The following is a 22,234-nucleotide window of genomic DNA, read 5'->3' as shown; positions in this document are numbered from 1 at the left end:
CTTATCCTTGTCCGTGTAATGTTTCGAAAGGTTACGCCGCATAGAGCTGCTTATGCGGATGTCTTGTCAATTACATATTTTCCTCAATAATCGAACATATTAATACTAAATACAATCTTTTTGTTTCCAGACTTTGTGTTAGCAGAAGGTGACCGGCCACCCGTTTCCTTGGATGCGATAATCGCCCTTTCCTGTGTGTGTTCATTTCTAGGGGTCGTTTTGATTCTCTCCGCCACCTGCTATTACGTCAGGTAAATGTTCCCCATAATATACGGGATATTTAATATATATATTAACGTATCAGTACCAGCACAAACCATAAATGGATTATTTATGAACGCATTATGTGGGTCTAATTTCATTTAATACTGTCTCAAATACAGCAAAATGAGGACGTATCTCGAACGAAAAGCAGGAAAATAAAAAGAAAAAAACGAGTATTTTACATACATTTCCAGAGCTTTATTGAAGCTCTTAATAAATTATATGACCATAAATGTAATCCACGTGTACACGATGAAGCGAAATAAGGAAACAATTAATAAAGCGTATAGTTAATTTGAGATGGGAATACGTAAAGTGAGTCTGGGTAAGTTTAAACGAGGTTATTTGAGTCCGCAACGAATAATAAGCGTAGTTTTTTAACAAATATTTATCTAAGCTTTCTTCTCTTCAAAACGGTATTGGTATAAGTCATTTCCGTTATCCATGGTTTCAGACTCAATATAGTGCGCATGATGCACCAGTAAATTGTAACCACGCCCCCCTCCCTCCCAGGTCCGGGCTTATACCGGGGATAGTGGGGGAAGTAGGCCGTGTTTTTACCTTCCACATGGCTCTGCAATGCCGAGTGCGATGGGGGTTTTCCGTGCCGAAAAAAGCGGGGAATGGGCCTTACCTAGTATGTCCAGGGGGGTGCGAGGCGTTTTGCGGGGATTTTACCAGCACTGTGTCCCATTTGGCGAGGATTTTACCCGGGATTGGACGGACCGAAATTCAAAGTCCCAGCTTTTACCCCGGACCTGGGGGAGGCGTGGTTACAATTGACTGGTGCATAAACCTATGCAGATTCACTTTACTTGTACCACTTGCAAATGGTCCCAGGCACACCCACTATCAGTAGCTCCACACCTTAAACTAAAATATTGCTATTGTTCAATCCAGTTTAAACTAGTAAATACTGGTAAGATCGTTACATCCCGTTTGGTAAGGCATCCATTCGAAGAAATCTGATAATTTACTAGACATTAAAGGAACACAACGTAAATAGACCATATTGTCCGAACGAGCACACGCATTCGGAACACCTCGGCCATTTTTATAAAAAACAGCCTCGGATGTTTATGGACGGTTCACAATGTCAGAAATCGATACACTTTAACTACGCTGCAAGTACATCGCGTAGTAATTTCAATTTAGCAGTTTAACTGAATGACTAATAGCAATCAATATATAGGCTCATTCCTCGTGTTTTTTTCGCGAAGACAAAACCAACCGCATTCAACCGGAACTTCGGGGCCACCTGGAAGGAAAAAAACACGACCCATTTTCCCGGCTATCCCCGGTATACCTCCGGACATGGGGGCCGTGGTTACAATTGACTGGTGCATTATTTGTATAAAGCAATTTTAATCAAACACCAACATTTTTGAGTTGGCCTTTTACGGGGTGTGTAGGAGACTGGGCGAACATAATTGCATCGTAAATTGCGAATCACATTTTAAATGGAATTTGTTCCGCAATGGTTAACTTATAGTGCGTCTATTGATGTAATACTCATATATTATAATGTTTTTAATGTATTTGTCTGCGTCATGCCGCGTCATGCATACATACTCGTTTTTTGATATGATGTAAAACTATGATAATAATAATCATTAATAATTCTTTGTCTCAAAAGGGTGGTTTTACTAGGAGACAATATTTTAGGAATTTTAGGACTTTGGGCTAACTATTAAGCGCACCATGTAAGTAATTTGTAGCTGTTTGTTTTAACAATTTATGAATTTTATCTCAATTTTATGTATTTTTAACGAGAAATTGCTGCTTATTGTTGCTCAGAATTTTGTTGAAGTTAACAATGCTGTTAACGTCATCATTGTTAACTTTCAAATTGTTAAATTAATATAAATGCTCTTGAACTTCAAAAGATACACTTCTGATCTACTATGTTTCCAACAAGATGTGGGACAGGCATTTCAGCTGAACTTGTTCATATTTAAATATGTGAGCACATCATCGAATAGTTCACGTTTATCAGTTAACAACGATGTCATTAATCACGTTGTGAACTTTAACAAATTTCCAAACAATCGACTCAATGGGTATGCATTTTAGCTTAGTTTTAAGTTAGTGTTTTTAACGTGAAATTTACGCTACTTACCATTGTCCGAAAGTGCTAAATTCTATAATGGGGGGGGGGGGGGGTGATAGCACAAATAGCTGTTTCGGTGGAGGGGGGTTATACATGAAAACATAAATTGCTTTTTTTTATCGAATCTAAGTTTATCCTGCAAAAACAAACGGTACAAATACAATGTGTATACTCTTTTAAATTCCATAAACTATGTTACTGAAAAGCTGAGCCACCGGCCATAATGCTATTATACATAATTCGAAAACTTAATGATCGTTAGCTAGAGTTGTAACATCGAGAATTTCAAAGGATTAGGATGTGTAACAATTGAACCACGGGAATTACGTCCACAATCCCGTAAGCTTTTTTTAAAGTACACGATAATAAGTGTGATTGACCTAGCCTGGTGTGTGTTTCAATACAATGTTAAATACAATGTTATGAGGATTTAGTTCAAACATGTTTAGTTTTGAACAAAAATCACCACACAGACGAACCTGCATTTAATGTTGATTTGTCTTTCGTGAAGAACACACCAATAGGCAAATACATGAATGTTTATGTAAAATATTTGGATAAATAGGATATATTTGGTCATAAAAAGTGTAAAAAACAACTCTTAATCTTATTTTAACGTGCAACATATTTTGTTTAGAGTTTTCATAATAATGGATACTGTTTACAATTCTCACAAGAATGGGACTGTTAAAAAAGTGTGAGCGTTTCTTTGATTTCAGACGTCAGCGACGTAAAGACAACAAGCGGCGTCAAGAGAAACTAGCGCAGGTCAAAATTATTTTGAAGGAGCACCAGCATAGGAAATCTGCCGAAAAGCCAACCTTGCCGATCATTCCGCAAACATATCCACTACAACATCATTCTAACCATTCAACAACGAAGAAAAGCGAGGTATCCCAATTCGTTACCAGGGAAACGCCCGTGAGCGCGCGCTCTGGCGAAACCGAGGTCCAGGAAGCGTCAGCAGTGATAAGCGACAGTGACGACAACGTAGACGAAGTTTTTCTCAACAACATGGTGGCCGAAAAAGCACAGAAATATAATGGTTTGTATCAATAGAATTGATTGGTTAACGGTAGTCGCCATAAGTTGAGAACTTGTTATACCGTTCATTTGTTATTGTTCATGAATGTTGGAAAAAGTGTGAGGTTTTTATTTGTTATCTTGGAATGAGCCAAGTTATGAGTATATCTGCAAATCAGTGATATAAGCCTGCTGACAAGAGATCAGATCGCAGATTTTCATATTTCCGTTCGAAAATTATTGTTTTATGGCTAAAAGCGTTACTAACGGTTTAAGAAAACTGCTTAAAACAACATTTTTTAACTTCAATGTGAAAATCTGCAATCCGATTTTGTCAGCAGTCTTATATCACTGGTTTCCTTGCACTTCCGCATAAATTGCTTAAAACAAAAATAAAACAGTTGTCAAAACGTTCAATCTGTGAGAGTGCAGCTTTTACTCCTTCCAACACACAGTTAATATTTGAATGCTATACTACTGGGCTTCAGTATGTGTATACCACGTGATAAAGTACGTCATGTATGCTACGTCGGAAGGCAATATTTTGCTTAAAATAAAGACTTAAATCAAAGATAACTTTTTGCTTACTTCACCAGTTTAAATGAAACAAATGCCAGTCTATGCGGCTTAAAGAGCCCCACCTTTGTTTTATAACAGGAGTTTGATAAGGTGATTAGTTTCATCAAACACTTCGACAAACCTGTTTCCCAAACAATGTTTTGACAGTGCTCCGTCAGACGGTCGTATCGTGAAAAGGTTTGTCGAAGTGTTATAAGAAACTAAACTCTCAATCAAAATTTGGTAAAAGACCGAAGGCGGGACTCCGTAAGCTGCATAGACTGCGCTATGTGTCATTTAAAATGGTAAAGAAAATGAAAAGTTATCATTGTTTTAAGTCTTCAGTCGAAGCAAAATATTGCCTTCCAACGTAGCATTTATGACGCAATTTATCACGTGGTATACACACACTGGGCTTGTCCTTGTAGTTTTTCCTTGTATTATTGATATAAACATCAAGAACACCCGAAACTTGAGGGTTGTTTACAAAAGCATACATAAAATTAATAACACTAATACTATAACTCATAAATGAGTATTATGTACGCCATTCATTTGGAAACATGCACTGAGAGTTTGTAACAAAAATAGTTTCGTTGGTACAATCTGAAAAGCTTCACTGTCAAAAATTGAAAGTTGTGACCCTTTTTTGTTTTGTGTCTCCCCAGAATCAGCTCATTTGGCAAAAGTGCCTCCAATTCAGTCATATAAGATAACTTATAATAGAACAGATCTCAATTGTTTGGTAAACTGTCAAAAATTTATTTTCCTTAAAGCGTTAGTAACGCTTTTAGCCATAAAACATCAATTTTCAAACGTAAATATGAAAACTGGGATCTTCTCTTTTGTCAGCAGTCTTATATCAAAGATTTCAAGATATTTATGCCAAAAATGCTCATTCCAAGACAAAATATAAAACTATTGTCAAAACAATCAATCTGTGAGAGTGCAGCTTTAAAAATGTTGAAATATGTTCAACCGGTTGCGTACTCATCAAGGCGTTGCCAAATTATTATCAAAACAATAAATGACTAAACTTGTAAGAATGTAGTTTCCTATCAATATGCTAATTAAATGTGAAATCATATGTTCATCTGTATCGAACGAGGTGTATTTCTTCTCCGTAGTATGTTCATGTGTTCAGCATCCGTGCATTTCACGGTTGATTGGTTTACAAAAAATGCTAAGGAGCAACATACTTGTTTTGATACTTAATTTAACTTGATTAACCCGATTTAGAAAGATAATATTTTTAGTTGCTTTTAAAAGAGAAATATTTTAAAGGGAAAATGTTTCGATATTAAACAGTAATTAAAAACGAATATCAGTTGGTAAAATAATGATATATCAAAGCGCTCGAACACATTGATAGGTCGTTCTGTATATTTGTATTTAGAGCAATAGTTTTAAAAATCACAAATTATTGTCAATACCATACTGTACAAAATGTTTGCTTAATCCGTTTCAGAGTGGCGGATGACACAGTCCACAACAAATCTGGTTCCCGAAAGCTCATACCATACGGGATCCGGACGTTTCGTCACAAAGACACAGCGTCCAACTACGACGATGCGATCAGTGTCACCCGCGCGCTTGTCTCCAGGTTACGAAAGGGGGCGTTCCCGGGCACGGACTTTCGTGTATGCAGATGGTCACCATGGCCATCAGAACTCGCATAATTCTCAATTCCAATATCTTGTAAAGGTGAGGCTTTTTAAAAGTTTATTTGAACCCCGTTGGCTCGAACTTCTAGGGACCGCCAAAAATACCTCGAGTCTTTGGGAGTTCGAGCCAAGCGGGAATGCTAACATTCAGTACAAAGAAGTCGGTCTTTTACATCCAGTTCGAGCCAACGGGAATTCGAGCCAAGCGAGTTCGAGCCAACGGGGTTCGACGGTATGCAATGATCGCTTGCCATTGTCACAGGACGTTTGCACTTTCATTATCTTGTAAACCTAAAGAGTGTTCGATACTATAACGATAGACCTTACTATTGCGCAGGATGAGTATAAAGAGCAATGCTTCAACAGCAACTCCATAACAGCATTTAACGTTACGTTAAACTGATATTTTGTTTGTTATACTGATGAATTTTGAATTAATCCACGGGAATATCTCAAATGTTCCATGTAAAATACTTTTCCTTGACTTGCCGAGTGTTGTAATGGTTTTAATTATAACTGTATTCTCACATCAACAATTTTCATTTCAGCATTTTTAACAATGATGCATGCTTTCAATCAAGCCGCCCTTTGAACAAACCGCTGCTATTTCTATCAGTGTTTATTAAGATAACAGCTGTGTTACAACAGTTTTTGGTGCACTACTTTTTTGGAACTATTTATCATTTATTTATGAGCGTATGAAGATGTGATTGATAATGTTTGCACTAAACACTCTTTTACAGCGATCCAGGTCTGCCCCCAATGTTAACCGCCATCCTCTTCCAACCGCAGTGAACGGAAGTGGAAACGACAAGCGCCTGTATTTTACAAAATCTCACTTCATGGCTATCCGGACTCCTTTCTCCAAGAAATACCTACTTCCGCCAACATTGACGTCTTACGCGGAGCGTCCGGCCGCAAAACGCGTCGTGGTGACGCACCCACCGCCACAAAAACAGGTTTGAAGCCATTACATAGATTGATTTGGACCAAATATTGATACAACTGTATAATACTATTGGTGATCAAAATGTTGATGATATTGTTGTTGTCGCTGATATTGATGAAAGTGGCATTGTTGTTTTTGCTGTGATTTGTGTCGATGACGTAGATGATATTGTAAAATGTTTAAACAATGAACAACAGGCTTTTTCAATTAATTTGTGATACTTAGGTGATCCACATTGAAAGGCCTGCCCCGCCCGCTCCTCGACAACCGGATGTGATCCCGGGGAACGTTTACCACGTGCAATACTCTGCCGCGCCTAACCAGACCGCGCATAGAATTGAATCAGGTAAAATAGTACTAAATGTTATAGTTAATTACACGTTATACATGATAAGGGCCGACTGTTCAAAACTTTGTGAAGATTAACAACGTGATTAACAATATCGTTGTTATCTTTTGAACGTAAAATATTTAATGAGTTTCTCCTATAACAAATCACAAGTGGCATGACGCAGACAAATACATTAGAATTGCAGCAGTGTATCCATTTAACTTCCAGGCCCCAATTTCTCGAAACTTCTTAAGCTTAACCGGCTTAAGATGCTTATTTCAACTTGCCAAAATACATACTTTTATTGAATTTTAATAAACGAAACATGTTTTTTGGTAATTATCATAAAGATTGTTCCTATCTTAAGTATATTCGATAACTCTTTACGAATTAAATATTACACAAATTATTGAAAAACAAAAAAGTGAGTTTAGCTTTATCCTATTATAATAGATTTAAGAACTTTCGAGAAATTCGGGCCAGAGCAGTAATGTTTTGAGAGCTAAATACGATGACGTTTAAAAGACGTTCTATAATTACGTTTTAAAGGCGCTTGACACCAGATGGTACAATTGCAATAAACAAAACGGAAATTTGTCAAAACAGATATAAAATTGACATCGTTGTGTACAACACATTGAATATTACCTACGGGTGTATCATATCGCCTACAACACATTCATCTTCAGCAGTTTTGCACATTTTTCCAAATCGAAACTTACTGAGATTGTCTACCACGTAAATTCCAGTAAGTTTAAAAATAGCGTCGGTATATTTATCTGTAAACATAAACAAATATGATTTAAACTGGGAAACACAGATGAGACATCAACATGAGTGGTGCGTTTAATATTTTAATGATGTATTATCAGCCTCTGACTATTTCAAATTAACAATTCTAGGCTTGATTGGTGGAAAGAATGTATTTGCCGATTTTAGAACCATCTGGTGTCTAGCCCCTTTAAGGAATGAAGGCACTAGGCATATTTAAAGTTTTATCTAAGGTGAAGTAGATGCTGTCTCATCGGTGGCTTCGAAAAGTCCGTTTGAACACATCAAAGATAAAAGTAAGCATCCATACATGTACTGTTTGCGGGCTCGTATTCCTGCTAGCATCCATACATGTACTGTTTGCGCGCTCGTACATGTACAGTTTGCGGGCTCGTATTCTTGCTAGCATCCATACATGTACAGTTTGCGGGCTCGTATTCCTGCTAGCATCCATACATGTACTGTTTGCGGGCTCATATTCCTGCTAGCATCCATACATGTACTGTTTGCGGGCTCATATTCCTGCTAGCATCCATACATGTACTGTTTGCGGGCTCATATTCCTGCTAGCATCCATACATGTACTGTTTGCGGGCTCATATTCCTGCTAGCATCCATACATGTACTGTTTGCGGGCTCATATTCCTGCTACAGTAGTAAATTCCTTCGTATTGCATGATTGTGTTTTAAGAAGTTCAATAACAATATAGTTGAGTGTAGGAAATTTAAAGTACTTAAGGTTGAATTTCAAATTAAATAGAAGACTGTCGTCGAAAGTAACGAGTTTGTGTTTCTAACAAATAGGTAAATAAAATGGTTTTGAATTATGAACTTATTTCAAAAAGATATTCTTACATGTCTTGAAATAAATATTCCAGATTCATCATTCCAAAGCTATGACCGCCAGTACGTCAAACACAGCTCGGCGCCACGAACGTACACTTCCGGAGAATCCCGAGTGTACACGATCAGCGGCGACGGAGGAGATTACTACACTAACGGAGACAGACAAGGGTACACGAGTGGATCCCGAGTTTACACGAGTGGTGCCGATTCGAGGGTTTACACAAGCAGCGAGAATTCGCCGAGAATTATGTACACAAGCCAACAATCGCCAACCTATGCCACTTCAAAGACATATGACTATGGAAACGTTACAGTTATCCGCAGTGATGGTTTGTATTTTTTTTAATTTTGTAATGTTGTAAGTATGTACCATCACACAATCCCATAACCATTTTTGTTTTGTGTTGGTACAGACTAACAATCTTTGAATTTATTAGTGGTCTTCATTATATTGTGTAAACTACCCACTATGTGGGCCAGCCACTGTTTAAACTTACCGCTTCACTTAATTGATATCAATAACGACTGGCTGCTGATTCACTGAAATACTTTAGTTTTGAAAAACTTGGAAAATATAGTTTTCTCACTAGACAAGATATAATTTAGACCACTCATAAAAGTAAATGTAATCAAATAACTTAGTGATGTCGCTCTTGCCTCTTTGTGATTTGGGTTTGGCATTTTAGCACAAATTTGTAACTTCTGCTTATAAATAAAACATTACTTGCATGTGCATGTACGGATGACAGCACATTCGTAGTATGACTTAAATTAGTATACATTATGAAATTTGGAATTAAAGCTATGCATCTTTTGTAACTAGTCTAATTAATGGTTTCAGGAAAACCTATGCAAGACTCCGAATGGTACGTATTTAAATAAAACATCAGTTAAAATAGTTTTATCAATTATTTTTTTGGATTTATTATTATGCAAATATATAAACCACAAATATGGTACATGGTATTTGTTGCATGCTTACTGTAATGCGATTATTGCGAATGTCCTTTCGGAATTTTCTAGTTCTATTTGTAGAGCGGAATTTTAAATACAGTCGAACCCCGTTGGCTTGAACTTCTAGGGACCGGCAAAAATACCTCGAGCCTCGGAAATTTCGAGCCAAGCGGGAATTCTCACCTTCAGTTGACAGAAATGCGTCATACGCATCCAGTTCGAGCAAAACGAGTTCGAGCCAACGGGGTTCGACTGGTCTTCATTTTATGCATACACTAGTACCAAATACATCATTTCGATCTTAACTTGTTGTATTGGTGGAATTCGGCAGATTTGTACTTGTGTGATATTCCATACATGTATGTCTCCTATGTAGTATCTGTTTTGATCTTTTTAAAGTTCATTGCCAACGTAATACTATGTTGAATTTGGCGGGGGGGGGGGGGCTCTGTATGTTTTGACAAAAAGACTAAAATATAGCCAAATGGTAAAAATTTCAAACACAATAAATAAGTTAATAAAAACAGTTATGGATTCTGAGGTGGTATACACCCTTTCAATTTATCGAATCATTGGCCCAGAAGAGTTGCGTCATTTACCGGAAGTGACGTACTTTGAGGATAAAACATTTCGCGATGTTGATATGATTGGATCTAAGATCGATGTAGCTAATCGGATTACTTGTTATTAATAATTTACCAAAAAAGTGAATGAAGTCAAAGATGTATGACCATAAGATTGACCTGAGTTTAATATTGAATACCACCCCTGGGCTTGAATACTGCGTTTGGAATGTGCATAACGCGTTGTACCCTTTTCAATTAATGGTAATTGGTGCATGAAATTTAATTTTCATTCTGCATGTTTATGTAACTAGAGCTTTTTGATTGAAAAATTAACATTTATATTAAATGTATGCATTATTCAAATTTTAGATACATATTAAATCTTATATCCACTTGTATTTATTTTCAGGGACGGAGATGACCTACAAGTAAACGTAAGTATTACAGAAATTCAAATAGTAAACAAAACATAATAAGTTCACCAAATTGATTTTTCACAGTATGGAAATGATGCATCGTGCAAAAGTTAGTAGATATGGCAAGTAGTGTAGAGCCACACGATTTAGATGCCTTTTGTTTTCTTCCCGACTCAAAGACAAGTAGGAGCTAATAAATTGTATACTGAATTTGGGTTTTGTTGTTCAGATCTTTGTTAAAATTTTCGTTGTTAACTTTGAAATCTTTACTGCTCTGGAAGTTTAATAGATACACTTCAAGTCTTGTGATCGGCAGCATTTCTAATATTTGAGACAACTATTACAACATAACCTGTTTAATTTAAACATATGAGCAAATCATGAAATATTTCACATCCAAACGTTAACAACGATATCGTAAATACCATTGTTAACTTTAACAAATACCATTGTTAACTTTAACAAATACCATTGTTAACTTTAACAAATACCATTGTTAACTTTAACAATGATCTGAAAAATCGGCTCAATGTGTTTAAATTGCTTGTATTTGAACCTTTAAGTAAGTAGTGAATACGCCGCATTCACCGTGATAGTTCTTAAACAATATTCTTAACTGGCGCACTACACTCGTTGCTTAAATGGTTTTACTGTGATAAGCAAAATTTCACTCACCGTTCAAATACTGTTCAGTCAAGATCTTCTTAACATTGTCGAACTCTTTGGCACTTCTTTTTGTTTGTTGTAGCTGACATGTAAACGTTTAACACTGCATACACAAGGCATAAACAAGTGCCATTTGAGCGGTCCCAGTCTGTCTTAGTAATTGCATTCTTCTGACATCGCTTATATAAAGATTGTTCATCACCAATAGATTTTCGTGTATTCGATTTCAGATATTATTTTTGCAAATTTATATCGTCTAGTTTGTTTTTTTAAAATCCACATATTCTTGATCCTTAGCTAATGTAATCCTTCTGTCACTCGAGGAAACGCATCTATCGCATGATTTCCACGTGCAGAATTAAATTATCTTTATTGAAATCGTGTGCGTAGCTTTAAAATGAGATATTTAGTCACGGAAACTTAGTACATGGTACAGGGCCGGTCTTCATAAAAACGTCTTTAGTCGTTTCCTAATTCAGTCATTATCCTAAACTTTTCATAATCAATTGAAATATTTTAATAGAAATGTTTTGCATAAAAGATTGAACATAGTGTTCGGTATTTTGAGATTAAGAATGTTTGGCATTAACAAAAAAGTATACCATATAACTAGTTAGGTATTTAAATAAGGAAAATGACGTACATTAATTGGGTATGCTCCCTTGTTTTAACTTATGAAAATGGGCTGTATGTTATGCTGGTCAGCATGCTTCGTCTGGGTTGTTTGTTTATACAGTCGAACCCCGTTGGCTCGAACTAACAGGGACCGACGAAAATACCTCGAGCCTCGGGGAGTTGGAGCTAAGCGGGAATGTTTACCTTCAGTATAAAGAAGTCGGTACTTTTCATCCACTTTGAGTCAACGAGAAATCGAGCTAAGCGAGTTCGAGCCAACGGGGTTCGACTGTACTATTTTAGTTGAGTTATTCGACTGGGCAACTATAAATCAGTGTCGTTATGCACTAGTCAATTGTAGCCACGGCCCCCAGGTCCGGGTAATAGCGGGGACTTTGACTTTCGGTCCAGCCAAGCCCGGGTAAAATCCCCGTCCTTCGGTGGCGAACTGCTGGTAAAATCCCCGCCATATGCCCTCTCGCGCCCCAGGGACCCTGCTACACCCATTCCCCGCTATTTTGGCGCGAAGACGAAACCACCACATTCACCCGGCACTGCGAAGTCACCTGGAAGGTAAAAACACGGCCCATTTCCCCGGCTTTCCCCGATATTTCCCCGGACATGGGTGTGGGGCATGGTTACAATTGACTGGTGCATTAAGACAAAATTATTGAAGAAATTGGTAAGCTTATATGCAATAATGCAGTGCAATGCGTGATTTTTTTCAGAGGATAACGTTAGGAGAAGACAAATATTCGTACCCGTATCGTAGCAGCTACACTGAACATGCGCGCGCAATAAGCGGAACTCGACCGGATAAAAGAGACGACGACTATACTATCGTCGATTTCGTCGAACCGACAACACAGAACTCGTCGACACCTCGATTTCCCGGACAGGACCCCACAGCACTCACGGATCTTGATAAACTTCTAGATTCGCCCGCGGCTAGCTCAAGCTCTTCCCAGGCGGGAGGCTCAAGTTCTAGCCCGAGTTCGAGTTCGGATAAGTCAAAGAAATAGTCTAATAAGCGCGCAATGTGCACTGCAAGTTAAAGTTAAAACAATGTTGACACTATCAAAGACTTAAATTATAACTCTGTTCATGATTGGAAATCAGGTTTAACCCAAAGTCTGTACTTTCAGTTTTGATTTCATATTTATTTCAATAATAAGTCAGTCACACAAAATTTGCCATTATTTTTTTTTATATAATATCAAGTTCAATTAAAATCCAAAATAACACTAAATTTGCCTTTTTTGTAAAAAATAAGAAATTAACAGTGAACACGCTTCAATTTTTTTTCATCAAACGTGTGAACAAAGGCTTTCGACACTAACAATATAGTTTTCTGCTACGCTTTCTTTGTAAATAAGCGAAGTGTACCATATTTAATGAGACAATAATCGGGTCTTGTATTGTTTCGTAATTATTATTTGTTTCAAATTGTTCTTGTTTTTCTCTCCAAATATCAGCTGTTACTATATATGGGGTAATTGCGTGTTCAGTATATATCTTTGCAATTATTAACAATTATACTCTTTGGTGTTTTTTCATCTTTGTGATATGTTATATTTGTCTTTCGGTTAAAGTTTCCCCTTACAATCGTAGTAACATCGCCATCAGTGCCTTCGACGAAGCAGGAGATGAACAATTAAAAACATGATTTTAGCCTTTACGTAGAATGTCGGCCACGCTTGGTTTTCGGATAGTTTGGTTTCGGACAAGTGTTAAAATTGGAGTGTTTAAGGCAGTTTAAGGATTGTAAGGTCTGCATTTGCATCGGCGGAAGATTATCAAGATACATTTGTGGTGCTACTTTAATTCAGGAATATTTCGTGAAATATATTCTGATTCTGATGCATCTGTTTGACACATGTACTTATTTTGTGGCGAATAAACGATCGTCTTCGAGATATGACATGCACCATATTGCAAAAAAGATATAAAGCAATTTTCGTTAAACTATCTATGTTTTTCATGTTTATATTATGAACTGATGGTGTATATTTATGTTAACATATAAATCATATGTATAATTGCTTGTGAACCAATATTATATGTGTTGAAATAATAAAACACAAAATGTAAAAAACAACTTTGTAATAGTGCATGTAATAGACACATCCAAGAGCCTGTGCATTCATTTGATGCCAATGATCATGCACATCACTAGCGGTTCCAGGAGGGGGGGGGTGCCGGCGTAAGCCCCCCTCTTAAATCTTCCAAGTTACCTTCGTATTAACATAGGAGCAAAAGTAATAAAACACGCCCAAAATGCACAATTTCGAACTCACTGGTAACACTTTTTTTACAACCAAATTTGGGTATGAGGGATAACAAAATACGAAAATGGTGTTTTATGTATAAACAGTCGAAACTCGCCGTGTCCAAATCTGTTATCAAGATGGTTATGTCGAACTTTTTTCGTTCTTTTTTTCGGTTTGTTATACACTTTTTGTATTCCGGTAATATAGAATATTAGTTATCTCGAAGTGTTTTCCGAGGTCCCACTCACTTAGACAAAGTGAGTTCTATAAATAAAACAGAATTTTAAAACAATATGTATCAAAAATGAAACATTGTTGAAATTTGTAAAGGTGTGACGGGAGGAAAGACATAGTAGAATAAGAGCAGTCACAGGCTGTCATATCCCACGTCGAACTAAGAACAGTATCAACTTCGCCACGACGTAACGTTCACTGGTGATACATCTGACAAAAGTAGACAACCGTTTTGTAATGTAATACTTGTAGACTTGTTGTTATTTTTGGGAAAATGTACATTAGTAAAATCAGTCTATTTGGTTACTTCCTTATATAAATAGCTATGGTAAATGTTAACCGTAAGATCAAGGGCTTTGAATGATAGTGTTGAATCTACTGCAAAACAGACCGCGCGTTTTCGAACTGGCTGGCTGGCTAATGTTGTTCGCAAATCCGTAATAATCATTTTATCATGTTGAGGCTGAATTATTTACGCTGATTTAAGGATATTCTACATAAAAATGAATTGTGTGTCTCAAAGTTTATTACGGACAGTTATACCGAACATCTATACAATTTAAATCTCCTATTAAATGCATCCTTACATGTCCGCGGGACAAATGTACATTCAATAACCACGAACCTGTTGCTTCATATACATGCATTTCCATTTTTATAAAATTAGATGCAAGTAACATCATGGGCTACTCTGAACGACATCAAAGACGAATACGCAAGGCGATTGATGCTGAGGAACGGAGAATCAAAGCAAGGTATTTTTTCAACTTGAGATGTATATCTTTATTATTTACATGTATTTTTCACTTTGGTACAGGTACAAGTATTTTTACAGTAATATATTGGATTTATATAATGTCCCTAGTAATCTGTGACAATTATATATATTTCATAACCCATCATATTTTAAATTTGTTTTATACTCTTATGAATTTCTTAATGTTTTGTTGTGATAATCTTCGTTTAAATATACATGCATATTGTAATGTATGTATATATTCCTATGTCGCACTGCACTACATTTCAAGGACCGCAATGGAAACATGATAATTACTCTTTTTTTCAATATTGTTATGAATGTATTTATGTTATGCATGTCCATAATTTGCAAAGGAAACGGTAATAAACGTAAACATGCATGATAACAACGTTTTTTTGTTCGCAACGTCAGTTTCCGACGTGACGCTTACGCGTATCACCAGTGAACGTTACGTCCGTACAACAAAGTATTATAATTGAGCAATTACCGAAAACGGCCCCAAGAGTTATGATCAATTGTGCACTTCACTTCTACTAAATGAGATCTATCAGTATATGAAAATTGAAGTTGACAAAAATAAGTATGACAAATAACAAAAGGCAATAATTAAAAAGAATGCACCCGTAGTAAAAGTAACTGTGCACTGCACGTCTCTCATTGAGATACATGCGTATGTACAGATTGAAGTTAATACCTTCAGTTATGCTCCGGATGAAAATTAAATATGCAAATAAACAAAGGGCAGAAAGTAAAATGATACTGCAGCTAGGGTTATGGTTCATGTGCACTGCACTTCTCCTAAAGGAGTTATTCATCTGTTTGTAAAGTTTAAAGCCAATACCTCAAATACTTTCAATTGCTGCTCCTCACAAGATTTCGCGTTGGAGAAAAGTATAAAAAGTAGAGGGCAAAAACTCTAAAAATACTATACACAAAGTATTTTTCGCATTTAAAAATTATCAAAAAGCAAAAACTCAAAATATAATTCAGCTCCATGGTTGCACTACTCCTAAATGAGATATATCTGTATGCGAAGTTTGAAGTCAATACCTCACGGTTGTTCAAGCTTTGCCCCGGACAGAAAGAGTACAGACAAACCCCGTTTGCTCGAACTCACATGGACCGGCGAAAATACCTCAAGCCTCAGAAAGTTCGAGCCAAGCGGGAACTTTTACCTTCAGTATGAAGAAATCGGTATTTTACACCTTGTTCGAGCCAATGAAGATTTCGAGCCAAGCGAATTCGAGCCAACGGGTTTCGACTGTATGAAAATTCAGAGGGCAATAACTTTAAACATACTGCAGCCTGAGTTATATTTGCATTGCACTTTTTCTCAATGCGTTTTATCTGTATATCGAGTTTAAAAGTCAAAACCTTTAATAATGTTCAATGTATGGCCTAAAAATGGTTTGGTTAGGGCTGCATCCTCAAAAATAGGTAGGGTAGTTTTATTTTTTCTTATTTTTTTTTATATAAGAATGTATTTTTTCATCATTGGAGAATGGTGTTGACGTAATCTTCTTTATAAAGCGTTCAAGGTTTTTAAACTACATATTAAAACAAACTTATCCATTTATTTATTTTTCATTTTTTTCCAGACCTAAAGCCAATCATTGACAATTTAGATCCATTGCCAACTTTCGAGAAATCCAGTGTAGCTAAAGTGCCTTTAGTGTTGTATAGGGAAAATATGGTTAAACAGTTCTCACGAATTAGTCTTTCAACAGATCAACTAACTACTTACATATAAGTTAGTATAACTCTTGCCCTTTAAGATCTTGTTTTTATTTTAATGTTATTATTTATACATTTTAGTCCTTTTTAAGGGTTTTGTTGATCACCCAAAGCTACATTGAAATAAAAAGGAGCTGAAATTTTGTTATTTAAAGTTATTTATGGTCATCCGATTTCTTAGCACCATCTGATTGCAATGCAGAATATTTTTCATTTTCAAATGCACTTCGAAAAAACAATTTATATATTTTTTTAACAAGCTGACTATAAAAACGGTAGGGTCGGCGCCTATTTCGTAGGAAGGGTCGGGTAACCCGTACCAAATGTATATTTTTAGGCCTATGCTTAAAACACGAATGCCCATAGGAGAGAAGTAAAAAAGTATGTATACAAATTAACATAAGGCAATAACTCGAAAAGTTCCATACACAAAAGTATGTTCCTTTTGTCCTTTTCCTCAACACATTCAATATGTGTGTGAAGTTTAAGGTCAATATCTCAAAAACGTATGGAGTAATGGAGAAAAGCAGACCGGACGGACTTACGGACGGACGCGACAAGGTGATTCCGATTTAGCCAAAAACACAACATGGTAAGGTTATGACGAGCAATTATGGGGAAACAAATACTTCCGAAGATTTGAAGACTCGTACTATTTAAATTTGATCTTAGTCAAGGTTAAGTACCAGTCAATTGTTACCACGCCCCACTCCCACCCCTATGTCCGGGGAATAGCGGGGACTTTGACTTTTGGTCCAGCGAATCCCAGGTAAAGTCCCCGCCCTGCGGTGATAAACTGCTGGTAAAATCCCCACCTAATCCCCCCTAGGTAAGGTTCATTCCCCGTTTTTTTTTCGGGCGAAAACAAAACCATCGCATTCACTCAGCACTGCGGGACCAGCTGGAAGGTAAAAACCAGGCCCATTTCCCCCGCTATCCCCCGCATTATCATCGAAATCGATATTTTCAAGCACATCAGACGGTTTTTAAGGATTTTCTGTAAAGGGAATGTACTATTGTTTTACGGTTTTGATTTTCGAGTAGTACATCCCCCTTATATCCAGTAAAGTTAAAAGAAAGTTGGTTAGATCATTGGAGTATAAATGGAAATTAAGATTGTTATGTTCCTAGACGATCGGTGGGGCAAAACAAATCATTAGCAACTACTTTGACATATTCTCTATGTGTACAAAATAGTTTAATCAAGGCTGAGTTTATCATAAACAGTGAACATTATGTTTTGACTCTAGTACAACTTTGTAATGCACCAGTCAATTGTAACCACAGCCCCCCCCCCCCACCCCCACCCCCAGGTCCGGAAAATAGCGGGGACTTTGACTTTCGGTCCAGCCAATACCGGGCAAATCCCCGCCCTGCGACGAAAAACTGCTGGAAAAATCCCCGCCCAATACCCTGCACCCCAGGGATATCTAGGTAAGGCCCTTTCTCCGCTATTTTCGGAGTGTAAACAAAACCACCGCATTCACTCGGCACTGCGGGGCATCTGAAAGGTAAAACAACGGCCCATTTCACCCGCTATCCCCGTTATACCACAGGACCTAGCCGGAAGGCGTGGTTATAATTGACTGATGCATAAATGGATAGGCCTTCTTTGGAATAGTTCGTCATTATGTATAAGTATTAAAGATAGATGACTTAGTAAACTAGTTTTGGTTTTATATCGGTTTTATAAACTGTGGATTTGTTGAAACAGTTTCTAACAAAATGAAAATCAGTTACACTGTTTATAGTTAATTCTTTTATTCTGGCTATATAGTTTTCTGCTACGCTTTCTTTGAAATTGTGTAAGTTTGTGTTTGGTACTACATTTCATGGTTTGTATTGTTCGTGATTATTTTCTGTTTCAGATTCTTTTTTCTCTCTCCATATATTAGCTATTACTATATGGAATCAGGATATGACTGTTCAGTATATGTATTTGCAATAAATAACAGCTATCATATTTAGTTTTTGTGCACATATCTGTGTTTTACTGATTTAACATTTCAAAATATGATTTGGACGTTTTCTTTGAATGTCAACGACGCATAGTTTCGGACATTTTGAATTCGGATAAGTGTTTTCAAAAGTGCACATAAAGTAAAGACACATTTGAAAGCAGACGTATCATTTAGAAGCATATTGACATCATTGATAGGTTAAACATTGTCCCTACCACCACTCCTCAACCATCACCCCCATCCATCAAACAACTATAGAAGTTAAACTTTTAACTTAGTGGTGAATTGCATTTTCCAAGTTAAATCTTACGAAAACCATAATTGCACGCCGAGAGTATGAAACTGAATTAGAATATGAGTATCTTCCATGGCCGCGAGTGTAAGGTTATAAGTATATTCCATGGCCACGAGTGTAAGATTATAAGTATCTTCCATGGCCGCGAGTGTAAGGTTATAAGTATATTCCATGGCCACGAGTGTAAGATTATAAGTATCTTCCATGGCCGCGAGTGTAAGGTTATAAGTATATTCCATGGCCGCGAGTGTAAGATTATAAGTATCTTCCATGGCCGCGAGTGTAAGATTATAAGTATCTTCCATGGCCGCGAGTGTAAGGTTATAAGTATATTCCATGGCCAAGAGTGCATAATTAAAAGTATCTTCCATGACCGAGGGTGTAAGATAGGGTGATACCAACCCGAGTGTATGGTGTAGAGGTTTACCGAGTGTCCGCAGAACACCATGCGCGAGGGTTGGGATGAACCTATCTTACACGAACGACTATCGTAGATACTTTTTCTCCCACTTCAGTTAAACAAAATTAAGTAAAAATATGTTTTTTTCGTTGGAACTCTTTTGTGCTTAGTGAAAATAAATGCGTATAGATATGTGATATTGCGTGGTTGTCATGGATATGCGCGTAGTGATTCCGTCTTACGTAAATAGTAAAATCGTTCTTTAAATAGTTCTGATGAAAGTGCAACATTATTTCTTGAATGCAGCGTAAAAAACATTTTTATGCTGCCATTTGAAGCGAGAAATAATTAATTTGAATTTTAAATATTGCCACAAGATAAGACTTCCATAATGCTACAGACGACGATCTTCAACAAGGGAGGTAATTGTGTGAAGACAGTAAAAAAAAGAAGTTACATACGGGTACTTGTTTAATCTTTGCCCGTTGGCAAAATTTTCAGCATGGCCAAATTTTTGGCTCCACTAGTCTGAGGTGGGAGAAAATGGTGTATTAAAGATGCACAATTACTCCCAAATAAGATTTAACACATTTAATACAATTGTTTTAATATATCAAAAAGGATGAACAAATGACGAAAAACAATGCCTCTTATGAAGAATAACGAGTTTAATTTAAATGAAATGTGCAGAAAACAAGGTATATCTATCTACCTTGTGAGACCATAGTAAATCGCAGTAAATCTTTTAGCATTCACCAATCATTTAAATATTTTTGCGTTTACAGCTTTTAAATACACAGTTATAATATTGTTAAAAGTAATTATTTTTTTCCATAAATGCCTTTCGTAGTAAGTAGTTGAGGGTGTAACACTCAAAATTTATGTTTGTTTTACATGTGTATGTATTGATTTTGAAGGAGAGTGTCACTTTAATGTACACGAATAGATTGGATGAAAAGTTAGAACGAAAAATAAAAAAAATAGAATGTGTTCAAAGTCAATTTTGGAGTTGAAATGTGTGACTTTGAGGTTTAATATTAATACGGCTCAAGAAAATCAATAACAACGCAGTTTTTTTAATGAAACAGTACTGTTTGAATACAAAGTTAGTTAGCAACTAAATCGGAAGAGGTTGTGTCACCTTCGCATGGTCCAATATGCGCAAGTGTAAGAGAGTAAAGGTTCATACATTCAGCGCGTTGAAAGTAACACTGGTTATCTGGAAATTGCAAGCAAACCAAATTTAGACTGATATAGCGTTCACTCTAGAGAGGTTCAAAACGAAAAATAATTATAATAAAATACATTATTGTATTGGATCAGAGCGAGAAATACCTGACCGTTAAATGTCAAAGAAGTAAATGTCCTGATTAAACGGTACTAAATAGTACAGATTACATTGCTCGCGATAAGGTTATATTCAAACAGAATCTAGGGAGCTACTGGTACCATGTGAACTTGTCAAGACGTATTTGGTGTTGGCCGCATTCTATACAGGCACATTTAGATATGGACACAATTATACACAGTAACAGCCTAGATTTGTGTTTCATTCTAATGATGATTTGTTAAAGCTGCACTCTCACAGATTGAACGTATTGACAATTTCTTTATTTTTGTCTTGGAACGAGCCAATTTTTGAAAATGCATGGAAACAAGTGATTGTTGTTTGCATTTTTCTTAAAGCTTTATTTACGCTTTTCGCCATTAATCATTAATTTACGAACGTATATATGAAAAACTGCGATCTTATTTTTTGCCATTAGTCTTATATATCGCTGCTTATATATTGTATATTTACGAAAAAATTGACCTATTCCAAGACAAAAATTGAAAAAGTTGTAAAAACGGTAAATCTGTGAGAGTGCAGCTTTAAGAATTCCAATATTGATTTACCATATGTTTTGCCGTCAGAACCACACCTGGGGTCATAGATCTTAGGACAAACAAGCGGACAGAAGTCTTGGCGCTTAATAGGTGCAGTGTGAACCACTGAAAATGCAGATATACATGTGTAAAATTTTTATAGATTTGTGAAATATGTATGATGACCATCATCGTTTCTGTTCTGAAAAAATACCGAATACAACGCGTGTTTGAATAATATACTTTATACTTAATTAACATGACGAACCTGATGTCAGTAAAACCATCAAAATAACTCCAACGACGGCGGAAAACATGTTGTCTGCACTCTTCTGTGATAATACGAATGTTAAAATTCTGTCTGTAAATATAATCATAGTATGTTGAAATGTTGAACTATCTTATCAGTGTGCTAATTTGCGGTTCTTTTATGAAAATTTGAACTCCTATATTCTGTTCCGATTTCAGGATTTGGAATACATATCTCTATGACCATTTTCCAAATTTATCATTTTGTAAAAAACAATTAAAAATTAAAAATAAACAGGCAGAGTATAGCAATACACACAAAACTAAGAATGCAAGCTCAAATTTACTTCTTATTTACATCTGACTAGTGTCTAGTACAGTTGCCAAACAATATAGCGATAGCCTCAACAAACACTCAACGATAAGCAAACAACGCTCAAACACTGTAACGTGCGAGGCCAAAGACGCAACATATCCCTTCAGGGAAAGGCATACTCAACCTCGATTGTTTGGGTTGGTCAAGGTCTGCCCGTGCCCATTGGCTGCATTATGGCTTGGCCCCGCCGTGACGCAATCACGACTTAAATTGTGTTTAAATGCCATATAGGGCATGAGATGGAAGTGACAGTAATTCGCAGTCAAATCCAGACATTGGAAGACTGGAAAAGCCAGAGTGAGATACAAGAGATCCGGGGGCGACACCATAGCCCTTTGCGAAGAGATCTTTTGGTT

The 22,234-nt window shown here is 36.6% G+C and overlaps 2 protein-coding genes across 2 annotated transcripts in view; one reads left to right on the top strand and one right to left on the bottom strand.

The window, feature by feature from the left end:
• LOC128219318 (uncharacterized) overlaps positions 1-13,799 on the top strand; it is a 29,055-nt gene extending 15,256 nt beyond the window's left edge. The window contains exons 2-10 of the mRNA XM_052927130.1: positions 131-251; positions 3,094-3,419; positions 5,424-5,659; positions 6,363-6,578; positions 6,794-6,914; positions 8,549-8,845; positions 9,358-9,382; positions 10,446-10,470; positions 12,462-13,799. Coding sequence (XP_052783090.1) covers positions 131-251; positions 3,094-3,419; positions 5,424-5,659; positions 6,363-6,578; positions 6,794-6,914; positions 8,549-8,845; positions 9,358-9,382; positions 10,446-10,470; positions 12,462-12,755 — 1,661 coding nt within the window. The 3' untranslated portion in view covers positions 12,756-13,799. The remainder of the gene's footprint in view (positions 1-130; positions 252-3,093; positions 3,420-5,423; positions 5,660-6,362; positions 6,579-6,793; positions 6,915-8,548; positions 8,846-9,357; positions 9,383-10,445; positions 10,471-12,461) is intronic.
• Positions 13,800-20,447: 6,648 nt separating this feature from the next.
• LOC128245889 (turripeptide Ici9.1-like) lies at positions 20,448-21,607 on the bottom strand. The gene is made up of 3 exons (XM_052964112.1): positions 21,522-21,607; positions 21,284-21,379; positions 20,448-20,606 (listed from the first exon to the last, which is right to left on the bottom strand). Exons 1-3 carry the CDS (start codon positions 21,568-21,570, stop codon positions 20,494-20,496), a joined length of 258 nt encoding a protein of 85 aa, XP_052820072.1. The 5' UTR covers positions 21,571-21,607; the 3' UTR covers positions 20,448-20,493.
• Positions 21,608-22,234: the final 627 nt, after the last annotated feature.

This window comes from Mya arenaria, chromosome 2 (genome assembly GCF_026914265.1).
Source record: "Mya arenaria isolate MELC-2E11 chromosome 2, ASM2691426v1".
Classification (NCBI taxonomy): Eukaryota; Metazoa; Mollusca; class Bivalvia; order Myida; family Myidae; genus Mya; species Mya arenaria.
This window is presented reverse-complemented; position numbering and strand designations above follow the sequence as displayed.

Excerpts from the sequence above, each read along its gene's own strand:
- LOC128245889 (XM_052964112.1), bottom strand. The coding sequence starts at position 21,570 with ATGTTTTCCGCCGTCGTTGGAGTTATTTTGATGGTTTTACTGACATCA. Across the intron at positions 21,380-21,521 it reads GATGGTTTTACTGACATCAG|TGGTTCACACTGCACCTATT; the intron begins GTTCGTCATGTT and ends CTGCATTTTCAG. Across the intron at positions 20,607-21,283 it reads TTCTGACGGCAAAACATATG|ATAACCAGTGTTACTTTCAA; the intron begins GTAAATCAATAT and ends TGCAATTTCCAG.